This window comes from Clupea harengus, chromosome 12, assembly GCF_900700415.2.
Source record: "Clupea harengus chromosome 12, Ch_v2.0.2, whole genome shotgun sequence".
Taxonomy (NCBI): domain Eukaryota; kingdom Metazoa; phylum Chordata; class Actinopteri; order Clupeiformes; family Clupeidae; genus Clupea; species Clupea harengus.
Window position 1 is genome coordinate 2,176,809 of NC_045163.1, and position 16,854 is coordinate 2,193,662.

The 16,854-nt window shown below is 43.4% G+C and overlaps 1 protein-coding gene across 3 annotated transcripts; it reads left to right on the plus strand.

Moving 5' to 3' along the window:
• Nucleotides 1-3,422: 3,422 nt before the first annotated feature.
• alpk2 (alpha-kinase 2) lies at nt 3,423-15,836 on the plus strand. Of its 3 annotated transcripts, none has more exons than XM_012840317.3 (12): nt 3,423-3,531; nt 5,629-5,751; nt 6,058-8,671; nt 9,774-11,346; nt 11,893-12,040; nt 12,921-13,048; nt 13,173-13,211; nt 13,345-13,664; nt 13,864-13,952; nt 14,529-14,746; nt 14,897-14,945; nt 15,062-15,836. In XM_012840317.3, the coding sequence occupies exons 2-12, from the start codon at nt 5,648-5,650 to the stop codon at nt 15,261-15,263; spliced, it is 5,484 nt and encodes a 1,827-aa protein (XP_012695771.2). In that variant the 5' UTR covers nt 3,423-3,531; nt 5,629-5,647; the 3' UTR covers nt 15,264-15,836. The 3 variants fall into 3 exon arrangements, with proteins under 3 accessions (XP_012695771.2, XP_012695770.2, XP_012695773.2); XM_012840316.3 differs by having other exon boundaries at nt 3,525-3,607; XM_012840319.3 differs by having other exon boundaries at nt 3,525-3,607; nt 13,345-13,643.
• Nucleotides 15,837-16,854: the final 1,018 nt, after the last annotated feature.

The following is a 16,854-nucleotide window of genomic DNA, read 5'->3' on the forward strand; positions in this document are numbered from 1 at the left end:
GTATCACCACTAGTTGTAATGAAAACAGCGCCACCTATCGTATCGGATATGACATGCTTTCGACCAATGATTCGATTTATTCACTGCCATGTATATTGGGATAATAGCACTTGCCCCGAAAGATAGCATAGTCCGACTAAGCAAAGATTCGAATTATACCATCATGTAAACACACTGACAGACTCAAATGATAACAATGAAGAAAATTGCTTCATTAAACTCAATGCCATCCTGTATAAGGGGTTTGTGAAAATGGTCAAGGTCGTCAAAGGTGTAGCTAATATGTCATAAAGTGGAAAAGAACAATCTCAGGCAAAAGCATGTCACAATAATGTCACTGTGCAAATAATGTCATTTTGACCTCGTCACTAACAGTAGTCTTATCGGACATTCTACAACAGGTGGTGTGGTTATCATGAACCACTGCTTTCCTACTAGCCAGTTTCACAAAAGGAGTACAAATATCAAATTATATGTCATATAAAGGGTTCTTGAATACTTAGGGGTGAAATGATTCAGGGAAATAGAACTACAACATTATATAACATATTACAACATAATAGTGAGTAAGCTTGATGAATTTTAAGTAAGTCTGGTGCAGGAATTTGAAAATATGTTAACCACCACATGGACACAGAACATACATAAATACTTCTCACATGAAGCATTCATACATAAATACTTCTAACATGAAGCATTCATACATAAATACTTCTAACATGAAGCATTCATACATAAATACTTCTCACATGAAGCATTCATACATAAATACTTCTAACATGAAGCATTCATACATAAATACTTCTAAAATGAAGCATTCATACATCAATACTTCTAACATGAAGCATTCATACATCAATACTTCTAAAATGGAGCATTCATACATAAATACTTCTAAAATGAAGCATTCATACATAAATACTTCTAAAATGAAGCATTCATACATAAATACTTCTAAAATGAAGCATTCATACATCAATACTTCTAAAATGAAGCATTCATACATAAATACTTCTAAAATGAAGCATTCATACATCAATACTTCTAAAATGAAGCATTCATACATCAATACTTCTAAAATGAAGCATTCATACATAAATACTTCTAAAATGAAGCATTCATACATCAATACTTCTAAAATGAAGCATTCATACATCAATACTTCTAAAATGAAGCATTCATACATAAATACTTCTAAAATGAAGCATTCATACATCAATACTTCTAACATGAAGCATTCATACATCAATACTTCTAACATGAAGCATTCATACATCAATACTTCTCACATGAAGCATTCATACATCAATACTTCTAACATGAAGCATTCATACATCAATACTTCTAAAATGAAGCATTCATACATCAATACTTCTAACATGAAGCATTCATACATCAATACTTCTAACATGAAGCATTCATACATCAATACTTCTAACATGAAGCAGTCATACATCAATACTTCTAACATGAAGCATTCATACATCAATACTTCGGACATAAATAGAAGCCCATTGGCCAGCCTTGTTTCACATATTTAGGTCTGAAGTGTGTGTGTTGTGATATTTGCAAGTGCAAGCAGAGCAGCTGATAACGCAAGTGTAACCACACTAAGTGTAGTCATGCTTCCAACCTTATGCTGTTCATTTGATAAGGCAGGCGTGTTTAATACTATCTTGGTGAGACAAGACTTTGAGGGTTTGAGGGGACACTGGGGTAAGATGAGGGTGAGGGCTGGACTAAGACACAAACAATTTGTTGCCAAGGCGGCACAGTGAAACCCAACCTGAGCTATTTTAGAAGTCACCAAATCTCAAAGATGCTCCTGGATGGTGGGGAGACAACTTCAGAGAAAGTGTGTGAGAGAGTGTGTGAGTGAGTGACCAGGCACATGCAAGTGTGTGTGTTTGTGTGTGTGGAAACTATTCATGACCTAAGATCAAAGTGGAGCCAGAAACTCTTTCATCCTTGAGATTGCAGCTCTTATCTTATCTTTCAGCTGTTGGACTACACTTGTAGAAGACCTAAAAACAAAACAAAACATCACCGGACCTAAAAACATCCTAGTCCATTTTGGTATGTGTTAGGTAAAATGGTCAAATAAACCAAAAAAGAAAACTAAGAATAAGGAAAATGTTGTCAGGCTAAAGATTGTTTTGGACTACAATGAAAGCTAAGTCTGAAAGTAAAACTAGCAGTGAAAAAATAATTTTGTTAACAGAAATGAAAATAAAAACCAAAGTTTTCAAAAACATAAAAACAAACTAAAAACTACAATGAACATTGCAATACAAACTAAAACAAAATAGAATTGCAGGTAAAATCTGCTCCGTTTTCCCCCTCGATTTGCACTGTGGTTTCTATAGCACTTGTCCTGTTCTGTTTGACTTCTTGAGAGACACTATGCTAATAAAAAGGACCAAGGATGAATTAAATACATCATATTTGATGTCATGCTTTCCTTCATCCTACCTTTTTCAGCTTCTTGCTAAAAGGCTTTCCTCATAATACCTGAAAAACGTCAGCTAACAGTAAAACTAAATAAAAACTAAACTAAAAAGAGTAAATTCCTCAAAATAAAAATAAAAAATCGAACTAAAACTGAACAGAAAGAAAACCCGAACTGAAAGACAAAATAAAATAAAAAACCTAATGAACGTAATGAAAATGTCAAAACTGTGATCTTTACTTGCTGTGCCAGACCGCAATGAAAGAAACTAGTTTCTGGAGTGACTGTAACACCTTTCTGTGTATCTTGGCAGCAAATTCAACTCATCAGGGAAGAAATATACAGAGAAAAATGTTCCATGTCACAATACCATCCGCCCTGTTGCCAATCCGCTATGTGTTCCTCGAATTGAGCAACAGACCCATGTCACCGGGGTTTATGAAAACAACCACCTGTCAATGGAGGCACCTCACATTACACTCCCACGTGGGTCGCACCTCTCCCTGGGGAAGAGATGAGGAGGGACAGACAGACAGACAAACAGACAGCTAGAAAGGGGAGGAAGACCCACGAGTGCAAAAAACAAGAGAATGTACAGTATATTAATGGGCTCTAAAGGCTCTGAACGTCTCACAGTGCCTAGAATCTCTAGTCTATTTCACAAATCTCTCAACAAAAGTGTGTTCGTATTCCCATGTGATGCATTAAAATGCCTCTGAATACCAAGAGCTCGCTGCTTGGCATGGAGGCTGCACAGCACTGGCGCCACTCGGGGCCGTCTGAAAACACTCAGTCCGTCTTCACTCGCTCGTTTCACAGCCGCTGATTAAAAGAAAACAGTCGGAGAGAAAGTAGAGCTATTCGTGATGGACGATCAGAGAAAAAGAGAGCAAATATAGCCATGTGGTGTTAAGTGCTCAAAGCCGGCACATGTCTAAGCTATCAGGTAACTGACTTTGTACTTATGGGGGACAACAGCTAAAAATAGTCCCCACCTCCCCAAGTTCCTTCAGTCCCTTGCGTAAAACATGGTTCTGTGCCCTACATCCCTGTTCAGTTATAGGCACTCGGATGTTAAAAAGGTATGTAAAAACATTCTGGAAATATCCTGAGGGGAAGACAGGTCCATTGTGACGGCCGAGGCCTTCGCTTTCAGGGGTAATTAATACAGCATGCGCTTTAATCCAGTGGCAGCTGAGCCGGGGGACACAGGCCAGTCTGGGGACTGGGTCTTAGCTTGGGATGTTTACGGGTTGTACGCTTTCAACTGATTAGTCTGTTGAGACAGAAAGACAGCGTTCAACTACTCATTTCATTCATTGTTTATTGATGGACGCGGTTATTTGAGTAGCCATTTTGTGTAGCCTTTCACAGATGGTGTTCTGTATTCAAATCCTTACTGTAGACTAGTTTCTCTGTACGTTAGTTTGGCTGGTGAAGCCATAGAAGATGTGTTATGTATGCACTAAAGGTGATATCGAGCTGAATTTCTTGTTTACACAACAAAAACAGTAGTACGTCATCATACTTATTTTTAGTTTGCTGAAGGTAATGGGCATAGGGAGTCAAATACAGCTTGTACTCTAAAGAGAGCCACCCTGTAACCTGTGATGACAGTTTTATTGTACCTTAAATATAATCTTGAGGGGCTAAACCTAGTTGATCCAGTAACCAGCCTCCACGGGACCAGAGACCAGAGGAGTTCAACAACATCAATTGGCCTGTTAGTGTTCAAATTAACCATTTAAAAACATATTTACAAGTGCATACAGCAAAGAAAACAGCACCTTCTGTGGTTCAAACAACAAAACCTGGGGGGGGGGGACATGCAGTTCATGATGTTTTACACCCTTGTGTAAAAGGATGTCTCAGGATGGAAGATCCTCAATTGTCAGAGAGTCTACTGTCGATCTGAGGAGAACTTGTTTGTTTTGCACTGTGATAGCTACATATGGGTTTGGGTATATCAAACTAATTCTTCAGGCAAGCACATTAACATTCTTCCTTATTTGTTTTCAGATGTGTTTGCTACAAAGAAGCACAGGTTTTCAAAATGTCGAACCTTACAAAACCCCCATGTAGAGCTTTCATTAAATAAATCAGAAACGGGATTAAACTCCTTCTAATAGTGCGCTCGCTCGCTCGTGTCTCCTGTAGAGCTTCATTTAGACTGCTGAGTAACTCCATCTCATCCATGCATGTGAAGAGGCATACCTCCACGCTGGAGTTCTCCCTTCCATCTCTGGTTTCTCAGAAGGATGGAATGAGTCCAGGTCATCCAACGCTGCTCACACCACGGAATGACTCCCCACATGGGGCACAAGCTGATCTGACTGACTAGTGCCTCACTACAGCTCCAGACTAAAGTTAATGTCCTATATGCAATAACAAATCTCATCACATCAATATGTGTGTGTCCATTACAGGGCTTTATGCATGTGTGATCAAATCACATTACATTCCTAATTAAAATTACACTAACTCAAAAGGAGCGTAGCCAAAGGGTGTTGTTTGACTGTTTATTATAGTCTAAAGCCAACAAAATCGGAAACAACTTTTCAAAAACACCCCTCGCAGTTCTTAGAACCCAATAGTTTCAATTAAAAAAAAAGGGGGACAGCATTCTGTATTTAACTACAGGCAGATGGAATCCATTTAAATTCCACCCAGAGAGTTCCGAGCTACTATTTAGAGCATTTCTGTAAATTGGTCTTAACAATCCTAACATTATCCAGAGTTCCTCTGGCTTCATGATGTAAAATGTAACCAAAGAATGCAACTGGCACTTGAGTAGTAGTAGTAGTAATAGCAGTAGTGAGTGTGGGTATGTGTCCAAGATAAGTCTCCCAGGATAGCTATAGAGGCTTGTCAGCAAGAGGAAGATATGGGTCTCTGTCCTGAAGGGTATTAGAAAGGGAACAATGAAGCACTGGGATGCTTGTGATGATCTGGGAACACAGCCATGGGTCTCATCCTCAAAAGCTATTCTAATAACAGTCTGGGTGATGTTTACACTGGTCCAGTGTAGGTGATGTTTACACTGGTCCAGGAATGTGAAAGTGTACAGATTCCAGAACAGGTTTAAGTCTTAAAAACCTCTCTGCTTCCAAACTAAGACACTGAATTGAGGAGGATCTCATTTGCCTCTGCAACCTCTGTGTCTCTTCTCTCCTCTCTAGAGGTCAAGATTAGGACTTCATGAAAGACATGACTGACCTAAATGACACACAAGAGGATGAGTATGGATACGAATACTCAGAGTTCGGATGGACCAGAAGGCTCAAACCCACAGCTGTCACTTGGTAAAATGCATGTGGAGAAAGGCAACCTGATGAATATGATTAGCTTAAAGAGAACTGTAGCAACACACATGAAAGACACATGCATAGACAGTATTATACATACACTATTTGGGATCAGCCTCTGTCTATCAGCCTCTGTCTATCAGCCTCTATCTACTGTACCAGCCTCTGAAATGTGGAATGTGCTCATTTGACTCTGACTGTCCCTGTCTCTCTCTCTCTCTCTCTCTCTCTCTCTCTCTCTCTCTCTCTCTCTCTCTCTCCCTGTCCCTGTCTGTCTCTCTCTCTCTGTTTCTGCCCCTGCAGTGCCCCACAGAGCGAGTCCAACAATGTGACAGTAGGCTTAACCACAACAATGACAGCAGGTCATCCTGACCCTACCATTATCGCTGTCTCGACGGCCCATGACACGTGCCTTGCCCAGCAACAGTCCACTTTAACGACTCTGAGTGAGAGGGAACCCAGCTGGGCCACAGACCAGATTGAGGACAGTGACATCTGTACTGGTCCTCCTCCCACAGACCAGATTGAGGACAGTGACATCTGTACTGGTCCTCCTCCCACAGACACAGGCGTGGAGCCCTTCTGTCCCCCTGTAGACTGCAGCATTAATCCCACCGACCTTCTCACTGACACCCGCATAGTCTTCAGTACCAGTGCAGTAGAAGGTGACATGGGTCACCGCACCCCACTTATAGAGAGCACAGTGGACCCATTCATCCCTTCTGCTTCTGTAACCAGCAACAAGAACCCAATCAACTCTCTGACCAACACTAGCATGGTTCTTCATTCCCTTCCCACGGACTGCATTGCTCCTCCTGTGCACAGCTCTATGGATCCTACCTCCCCATGTCTAGACATAAGAACAGATAACATCAACTCTATGGATCCCACGTCCACATCTCTACACATAAGAACAGATAACATCAACTCTATCTCCACACCTCTAGACATTAGAACAGATACCATCAACTCTATCTCCACACCTCTAGACATACGAACAGATACCATCAACTCTATCTCCACACCTCTAGACATACGAACAGATACCATCAACTCTATCTCCACACCTCTAGACATACGAACAGATACCATCAACTCTATTTCCACACCTCTAGACATTAGAACAGATACCATCAACTCTATCTCCACACCTCTAGACATTAGAACAGATACCATCAACTCTATCTCCACACCTCTAGACATTAGAACAGATACCATCAACTCTATCTCCACACCTCTAGACATGCGAACAGATACCATCAACTCTATTTCCACACCTCTAGACATTAGAACAGATAACATCAACTCTATGGATCCTACCTCCACATCTCTAGACATAAGAACAGATAGCATCAACCCCTACACAAACAATACCATGAACCTTTTCAGTCATCCCATAGACAGCAATATGGATCCCATATCTTTCACACCTGACACCACAACTGTCCCAGCGATAGTCACTCATTTCACTGACAAACAGGATAACACTGTGGGGGGTGACAAAGAGAAGTGCATCAACTGTGACTCCCTTCCACTGATCCAGACTACAACACGTGTGTTGGTTGAGGAGCCTCAATCTCAATGTTCTCCTGATGTCAGAGAACACTGTGAGGTCAGAGCTATCTGTGAGTCAGAGAGGTGGACACAGATGGACACTCGTGACTGTGGCAATCCAGAGGAAGATAGCCATTTTGAAGCACATACCTTATGTCAGCCTCCAGAGAAGCTGGCGCCAGAGGAACCTCGTGGCTACCAGGAAGGTGACACTCAGGGAGGCTGTGCGGTCAGTGGTGACTTCAACACATACGACGTCTCAAAGCGTCTTAAGGGCTCATTAACAGCACACCGCAGGGATAGCCATGAATGTGAGGCTACATTGGAGCGTGAGGTTTTAGGTTACTGTGACACACATCTCTTGATGCAGACTGCTGAGAATTTCATGATGAAAGCGGTTGAGATTAGCTCTGAAGGTGAAATGATGGAGGGTAGTATTACTGATGGAGCCTTTGTCACACATCCCTTGGCCCATAACTTCCAGAATACAGTGACAGAAAGCCACCCGCGAAGTGAAAGCGGTAACTGGGACCAGTCAGAGGCAGGCCAGAGCCCCGCACCTGTTGCCCTGGGAGACTTAGCTGATGTCTCCACAGGAAAAGAAGGAGTCACTTTCAAGCCAGCAGATTATGACTCGTCTAATGAGTTGTGGTTGGATGCTTGCCAGTTCTTGGCAGGTGAGGAGAATGAGGGGTCTATTTTAGATGAGTGGGGGCATTCTCCCTCTGTGAGCAGCTCTGGTGAGCCAACACACAACACAAAGGAGTCAAGTTTCCCAAGGGAAGCAGCCACTGCCGTGGATGAGCCAGTCAGTGGCTCTGCCTTCTGGAGGCCACCTGTTGAGAGATGGTCGTCCACAGACAGCTGGGTTAGTGCACTCTCGGACTGGGCTCCTGCTCTGCCTGCACATCCAGAAGACCCATTCATCAACAAATCGTTGGCAGAGGCCAGCATGGCTATCCAGGACCAGGCAGCGGAACCCAAGCCAGACGGATCAACCCAAAGCGGGCAGATGCTCACTACCCTCCCACAAAATCTGTTGGTTCTTGGTGGACATCACTCAACTGAAGTCAGAGCGGAGGTTTGGGCAGATTCCAGAGGACAGACACCAGACCCAGGATTACGCGGCTGCCTTTCAACTCCCCCGCAGAAGGGTACGGCTTTGCCCAGTGACATAGGGGCTGCCTGCGACACAATCTCAGGGAGTGACGCCCTTACGCACCCAAGCCTATCTGACTGTTCCAGGGACATGCTTTATGGGGAGGGCTGTAGGATTCAGAGAGAGTCTCTGATGGATTTATACCACAAGGTGCCATCTTCCTTACAGTTTGCAACTAAAGGCAGTGGACAACACTATGCTAAGGTGAGCGAGCATGTAACTGTTTTGGCATTGTTCTACTTAAAAAGAGGGGGCATCAAGTGGCTGATGCGTCCTCCTGAAGGCTAAACTATGTTTCAGAGAACACATTGGTTGATCGCATTGATTATGTCGCAGACAGTCTGTATTACATTTTCTCAGTGTAGCATTGTCTGACCCGCACCTTTACTATTTGTCCTTGATACACCTAATATAGCACTCTGTGATGCCAGACATTTCTGTCGTTGTTCTCATGTATTTGTTATGATACACTAGCCAAGGGCTGGCAGAGGTGTGGTGTCAGGCTAGTGCACAAATGTCAGCAGAGCCCCCGGGGGTGTAAGGATCTCATTTAGCCTGGAACACTATAGCCACAGCTCTGCTTTAATCACACACGCATAGGCTACTGCTGAGAAGTAAACACTCATTCACATTCATTAACAGGCAGGCTAGTACACTCATAAGGACATACTAGGAACACTGGCAAATGACACGAAAACACTAACTGAGACTGACAACTGCGGCTGGACAGGAAGTAGAAGAAAAAAAGGCAGATAACCAAAACGGGAGGCTAAGTATAGAGCGGGGCATGATAATAGCGCACACCCAGTGGGAGTGGAGGCGTGGGGTGGTGGGGTTGTGGGGTGGAGCAGTGAACACTGAAACAGGACTCCATCAGCTCCCCCAGTAACTCACTGCACTCCACTCTCACCCATCTAACTGGCTCACAGGCTAGGGAAACCCGTTTCATTGGCTCAGCTTATTGTATGCGAGTTACGTAGGTAGTGTGTCTCTTATAATAGTGATGGAATTCTACCGAGCCTATATGCACACTGGACTCCTTTACTAAGACACCATGGGTCTGGGGCCAAGTAAGCTAATGCTCCAGGAAGGTATGTATGCAAAACAAAATGACGAACTATATGAAAACAGATATGGGAATAGAATACAGGCGGAATTTCAGTTTGACAGGCCATTGATCAAAATTGTTTGTGTTATATTTTTCCGCGTGTAGCTTCCAAGCATGCTCATCATACTTTTTTCCAGTCTAGTTAAACTTCCCCTGGAATTGCCGGCATAATCTTTTAGCATTTTCCACCCCCTTCAGCAAGAGACCACTCCGTGGGAGGTGACAGAAGTCGGTGTGTCCCTGCCCGTCTTGAACATTAAGGAGGAAGGTGAAAGGAGTTATGGCTCTCTGAACATCTCCGATTACTCCAGCCGATCAGCTCCAGCAGTGGGGCGTGAGGAGGAAGGACACAGCAAACGCACGCCTCGCCCGGCCACAGACAAGGGACACTTCACATGCAACTTGGACCAGACAGGGTCACTGGGGTGTACCAAACAAGAAAATAACGGATCTCAGCTGCCGGAGGATAAGAGAGGATTTCTTTCACAGTTTATTATGCCCTTAGCCCCGCTCTACCACCCCTGCCTTGGGAACACTCCCCAGAGACTCACTCACTGCTCTTTGGCAGGGGACCACCTCGGTGCAAGAGGCCTGCCGAAGGAGCTTCAGACTCGGACAAACTCACACGGGAGCACCCATCCCCCTGTCCTTCTTCCGTATCTACAGAATCGTCTGAAGACCCATCCAAAGCTTCCAGTGGTGAAAGATATTGGTAAACATGTGACGCGTGAGCTCAGAGCTCCCCTCGACACCACTGACACTTCCACCAGCTGTGACTCTTCCTCTCCCTTAAACACTTCCTCTTCCTCTGATGAGCAAGCTGTTCAGGCAGATTCAAGCTTCGAGAAGTGTGTTGACCAAGAGTCCTTGTGCAAGGCGAGAGTCCTTGGCAAAGATTGTACTAAGCTGCTCATAGCCACAGGAGAACGCTTTGCTGTTTTGGAGCAGGACCGTGTGGCCTGCCTCACTCTGGACTTGGACTACAGTTCATATCTTCCTCAGTGTGTTGGAGGACCTAAGAGTGAGAAAGAACAAATAAAAAGTGCCAATATGTCTCACAAGACTTTAAAGGCTGCTTTGGAGGGCAAAGGTCGCTTCAGGCACAAGGATAGGTCCGGAGGTCCTCACTTAACAACACACGCCTCCAAGAAACAGGAGAATGTTCATCCTGAGTCTCAAAGCGGCTCTATGTTAGCTGACGCTAGTTGTGAGGATGGCGTGGTGACTGTTATTGAGACCATTGTCATCACAGAGAAAGTCAGCGCCAAAGCTCATGGGAAAAAGAAGAAGAAACACCATCCGACTACTACAACAGGGAAAACAGAAGCAGTGCCACTGGCTGAGGTTGAGAATGGAGCCAAGCAGAAGACAACAAAGGATAAAATGGGCAGTGTTGAACCCTCGTTACACATGGAGGGTGGAGTCAAACAGAAAGCATTTGGGGCAAAGAGCAAGACTGACACTTTTGAGGCTAAGCTGGCTCAGAGGAGTGGAAAAGGCCTGGCCAAACCAGTGACACAGCCAAAGAGAGAGGCTCTGCTCTCTGACATTTCACCAGCTCAGAGATTGCTGCAAGAGAACGCAGGCAAACCAGATAGCAAGAAGAGTGACAACATCAGACACCTCACTGGGGACAAGCATGGGGTGCTCCCCTCTGAATCCAAACAGCAAATACCGAAGGGCTCTCTCCAACCTCAGAAGGGTGGAGAAGTGGGGCATAAGAAGGCCTACAGTGAGGTGGTCAAAGAGAGGACACACACACTAAAGCAAGGTGCGGAAGATTATGGCATCTTTATTTCTGACAAGGCTAATTATTTCTTACGCCTTCTTATGATCAGTTTGTAGGGTTGGGAAGATTACTTTTGAAATGTAATAGGTTCTAGATTACTAGTTACCCTGTTAAGTTAATTTAACTATTTTATTTACTTCATCAAAGTAATGTAACTTATTACATTGTATTACTTTTTGACTGGCAGACGAACGGTGGTGCAAATTCAAACGGGAGAACCAATCAAAAGCAACGCTCAAAATTTTAGCAAATACTGCCAAATGAATGGAGCCTGTTTAGATGGCAACAAAATGGATGCTAAATTCTACAGCTTTATAGATTTTTTAATGAAAATGTAATTCTCAGTAATCGCAATTGATTACAATTACATTTATTTTGTAATTTAATTATGTAACTCTGTTACATGTAACTAGTTACCCCCAACCCTGTCAGTGTGCGTACTGCATATCTGTGAGTTATATATAATGAAGTGAGTCATGTATGTATGTGAGGTATCTAATAATAATATGTCTGCATGTGATACCAAAGTCCCTCAGGTGCTGGAGGATATCCAAGCAGTGCCGGTCCTTAATGATGCCCAAAGTATCTCTCTTCAGTGCCAGTTTGGTACCCTCACAGCAAGTTCCACTGTCACCTGGACAAAGGGGGGAACCATGTTGTCAAAGAACCAAAAGGGGTGAGCAAAAATATGTATTTTCTTTTTGTAATTATTAAATGCATTGTTTTGAATTTTCATCTTGCCACTCTTAAATTAAATTAAATTAAAATATTTTAGCCGGCGCATAGATGATCTGGTCACATATGTTCTGCTCTGCTGGTATAAATCTGTATGATAATGGTAGTCTACCATCTTGTGTGGATGTAAATGCTGTAATGCTTCAATTCTTTATTCCCTTTAAAGTATTTATTTATACGTTTAAAGCACTTAACTCTTGAGAGGCGTAATCAGGAATGAATGCATTCAGTGAGGCATCGCACAATACGTGAGGGCATGTTTGTCAGTAATTTGATATTGCTGCCTTCCGCTGTGGAAAGGATTTTTCAAAGTGGCATTTATACAACAAACACATCCCACCTCCTGGGGGCACTGTGTCCCTGTTTGACATGAGTTGTCCGTTTGTCTAAAGCTATACTGAATATCAAGTGAGTCGATGACTCATCCTTTGCCTGTGCGTGGGAGTGATTTTTGCTCTTTATGTAAGGCTGTGATTCAGACTTTCAGTTTGTTTGATGGTGTTGTACTCATCTCTCCGGACCCTTTCTCTAGATATAGAGCCAACTGGGATTGTTGTGTAATGATTACCTCTGCTAACTTATGTAATACCAAAATATAAAGTTCCTTGTCAGTGGGTTTCAATTGGATCATCTTCACATTTTGGGAGAGTGAACTACCTCTGGAAGCATTTCCCTGAGAATAATAAAGATGTAGAATGTGAAACAGGGAGGGGTGCTAAAGTGATGCTGTACACTGAATTCCATGGAATCATGCATAATAACTCCTATACAATACAGCTCTGATGTGAACAGAAAGAACATACTCTTCTCTCTGCTGACAGGGCTGGTGATGAGGGCCAGGCGTGTCTGACCCTGCTGAAGGCCTGCAGTAAGGACCTGGGCATGTACCGCTGCCTGCTCAGCAGCCTTCACGGCTCAGCCTTCTCTGACTTCCACCTCACCTCTGAAGGTAAGGCAGCCAGGCCCTCATTCTCCAAACCTTACGATGCATCACTGAAGACACTACTAACTCATCTCCTGCTCTCGCAGTCCTCTCACCTCTCTTCTCTTCTCTTCTTCCTTCCCTCCACCAGTTCTCTGTGAACTTCTCATCCCAACTCATAGTACTGAAGGTTAGTGTTGTTACATAAAAACCTTGCTTGATTATTTCATCATTTGAAGATCATTTGACTTCAATTCTCAATATATTTCCCCCCTAGTAGCTTTTAATTTATTCTATCTTCCTGCATTTCTGCCCAATCTCAGTGGAGGCCTCTGAAGTCACGGGCGATGAGGAGGATGTGCACTGTGCCCCGCTGCTCTTCAGGGACAACTTCCTGTCAGAGCAGTATTTTGGGGAGAACCAGCCTGCCAGCATTGTGACGGAGAAAGAGCACTTTGGCGAGGGCATGCACCGCAAGGCCTTCCGGGCCACACTAAGGGCCGGCATGGCGTCAGTCTTCACCTCAGGGCACCCGTGTGTCCTGAAGGTGCATAACTCCATCAGCCATGGCACCAAGAACAGTGAGGAACTTGTTCAGAGGAACTACGGCCTGGCTGTGGAGGTGAGACATAGCAGCCATGAGGTGAATTCTGTTTATCATTTGAGTTGCCGTAGATTTAGAGTTAGTTAGTGCCTGTGCCAGTTCAAGTGTGCTACATGTAGACATGTATTCTAGATTGTTTTTTCTAGAATCCCATACCTGATGCTGTCGTTGAGATGAACTGGTATAGTATCTAATGATCTGTGCAGCATCGTCCTCAACCAGATATTTATACCCTTAGGAATGCCATGTACAGAATACTGCCAGAGAGTATATCAAGGAATACAACCATGTGGCCAAAGCATCTAAGTCGTTTGGAGAAGTTCCTGAGTGAGTAGAACGTCTAATAAATGAGGATTGATTAATTCATTTAATTCATTCATTCATCCACCCATCCATCCACCCATCCATCATCCATCCATCCATCCATCCATCCATCCATCCATCCATCCATCCATCCATCCATCATCCATCCATCCACCCATCCATCCATCCATCCATCCATCCATCCATCCACCCATTCATTTATCCATTCATCCATTCATTTATTGATTCATTCATTGATATAGCTTATAGCAGATGGAAAATTGAAAAAGGAATGAATGAACAGGTCTGTAGATGTACAGCAGATGTTCATGTAATATTCATTACCAATCATCAAACAAACACCCGCCGACTACAAGGACAAAAAGCTTCTGGCCTTCCCTCCCCTGTTACTGTCATATCAAGGTCCCAATGAACTACCCTGTTTTTGTGTGCCATTCCCAGAATCATTCCCATCTACCTGGTGCATCAGGGGTCCCAATGAACTACCCTGTTTTTGTGTGCCATTCCCAGAATCATTCCCATCTACCTGGTGCATCAGGGGTCCCAATGAACTACCCTGTTTTTGTGTGCCATTCCCAGAATCATTCCCATCTACCTGGTGCATCGGCCCTCCAGTGATATTCCCTATGCCACCCTGGAGGAGGAGCTTATGGGTGACTTTGTGAAGTACTCAGTGAAGGATGGAAAGGAAATCAACCTTAAGAGGAGGGATTCAGAGGCCGGGCAGAAGTGTTGTTCCTTTCAGCACTGGGTCTACTCCACCACAGAAGGCAACCTGCTGGTGACGGACATGCAAGGTAGGTCACCTCATCACACACCGTGAGACTGATGTTCAGTCCAGACACGACTTAACAAAACTCACATGTAACTGTGTCTGTTTGGTCAGTTCCATTGGGGAATTCCAAAATGTTCATACCATCTCTCTCTTTCTCGCTCGCTCTCCTCAGGAGTTGGCATGAAGCTAACAGATGTTGGCATCTCCACCTGCAGGAAAGGGTGAGTGTTGAGTGGTATTAGCATGAGGTAACAACTGACTGAATATCTGACATAATGGATGTTGATGACCATCAAGTTCACCTTATCTTCTAATCTGCTGGATTGCTATTTTTCAGGTATAAGGGCTTCAAAGGGAACTGTGCAGCCTCTTTCATTGACCAGTTCAAAGCCTTGCATCAGTGCAACCGCTTCTGTGAGCTCCTGGGCCTGACGTCTCTGCAGCCCAAGCCCAAAAGGGCCGCTCCTCCGGCCAAGCCCAAGCCCCAGCCTGCTGCCAAGAAAAAGACTTTTGGCCCAACACTGAAAGGAAAGTCCTGATAGATTGAGAGATGTGGCCAGCTTGTGAATGGGTGATTTATTTTTTCAATGTACATATCTGCAACAGGAGTGGGATGATGCAGTGTCACATGAGTTCATTGTGGACTGGAGTTCTGCGTTTGTTCTTGGAGCAGAGATCGAACCATGCTTGCACACAGTGTTAATGGACTGAAATGCTGTTATAAGATAAGAACAGTGCACATGCTCTTTACAAATGTTCACCAACTGTGTGAGGTGTTTGCGGAACATACCGGAATGAGCTCATGTATTTGTTGGTCCAGTCTTGGACTTTACGAGATTCTATTTAATTACACACATTAGGATTGTGTCCCGTAGGATTGTGTCACAGCGCCTTCTTCCGTTTTTGTCACAGAAGGTTTTCTTATCATCTGGCACATTAGCAAAAATTGTGTTCATTTGAACACTATACTGAATTTTGAGTTATGTGTCCCACATAACATATATTGAATTCTTGTGAGTTATTGTGTCATGCGTAGATTCAGATTGTGTCTGATCAGCTGTGAATATATGAATATATGAATGTGTTAAACACGCCAATGTCAATGTTGTTCTTCTCTGTTCTCTTTTAAATTATGGTTTTTTTTCCACCAAGAAGAAATCAATTTGAGACTGACAGATGAAATAACATGATTATTTTTTGTGTAAGATGAAATATACTTGTGTGATGACATGAGTGAATTTTGTTTTTGCATTTGGTGTTCTTTTTACCAAGGGTTAAAGAAAGAAGGGAAAGATAGTGTTTGTTTGTTTGTGACTGTATTTAAGAAGCTGTATATTCTGATTCAGTTGAACCGCTTGTTTCTGCAAGCACGGCCTATTTTGAGATGGCAACTAGTTGCGGGATGGACATTAGACTTGCCTGTAAACCATTTGTGGACTGCAGACAAATGCTCAGTTTGGTAGCAATCGCTTTTACATAAATCTGACATTTTCAGGAATAGAGGGATATTTCATTTGCAATTACACAACCAAATGCTCAGACACGCAATTTGTATTCTGTAGAATAGAATATCCTTGTGTGTCAAAAGGGGAAGTCCAAAAGAAAAGATTTGAATGTGTAAGGTCCTTCCACTTGACCTCGTCTTTATGTTTACCTGCCTCCTGTAGAATGTCGCCCTTCACAAGAGACGTAGGTTATCACCTACCCTCTATTTTGAATGTTCATTTTCATACAAACTGTACATAGCTGAGAAGAACTGGCTACCAGTGCTTCAACACTTTTTTTTTTTTACTGTTGTCAGCTTCCTTTTTGACCGAGAGAAAGTTTTGGTGTTTACCATGGACATAGACATGGTCACTGGCTTGAGAATGAGGACAAGGTGCGGTGTGTGCATGTGGGGACTGAATGGCTATGGTGGGGGTGGGGAGGGTGGGGGAGGGGAGACTTTGAGGTGTAAATATGTGAGGGGCCACACGGAGCCTGGAGTACAGGAGAAGTCTTCACAGCGCAGTCAGAAATCACACGCTTTGTTTGCATTACTGTCAAAAGCATTGTGGTTTGCCAACTGAAATATGTATTAAAATGAAGCATTTTATCAGTGCAATGAGTTCAGACTTTATTGAATATCAA

Coding starts and splice junctions, on each gene's coding strand:
- alpk2 (XM_012840317.3), top strand. CDS start 5,648: ATGAAAGACATGACTGACCTAAATGACACACAAGAGGATGAGTATGGA. Junction 11,347..11,892: donor GACACACACACTAAAGCAAG/GTGCGGAAGATT, acceptor GTGATACCAAAG/TCCCTCAGGTGCTGGAGGAT. Junction 13,212..13,344: donor CCCAACTCATAGTACTGAAG/GTTAGTGTTGTT, acceptor GCCCAATCTCAG/TGGAGGCCTCTGAAGTCACG.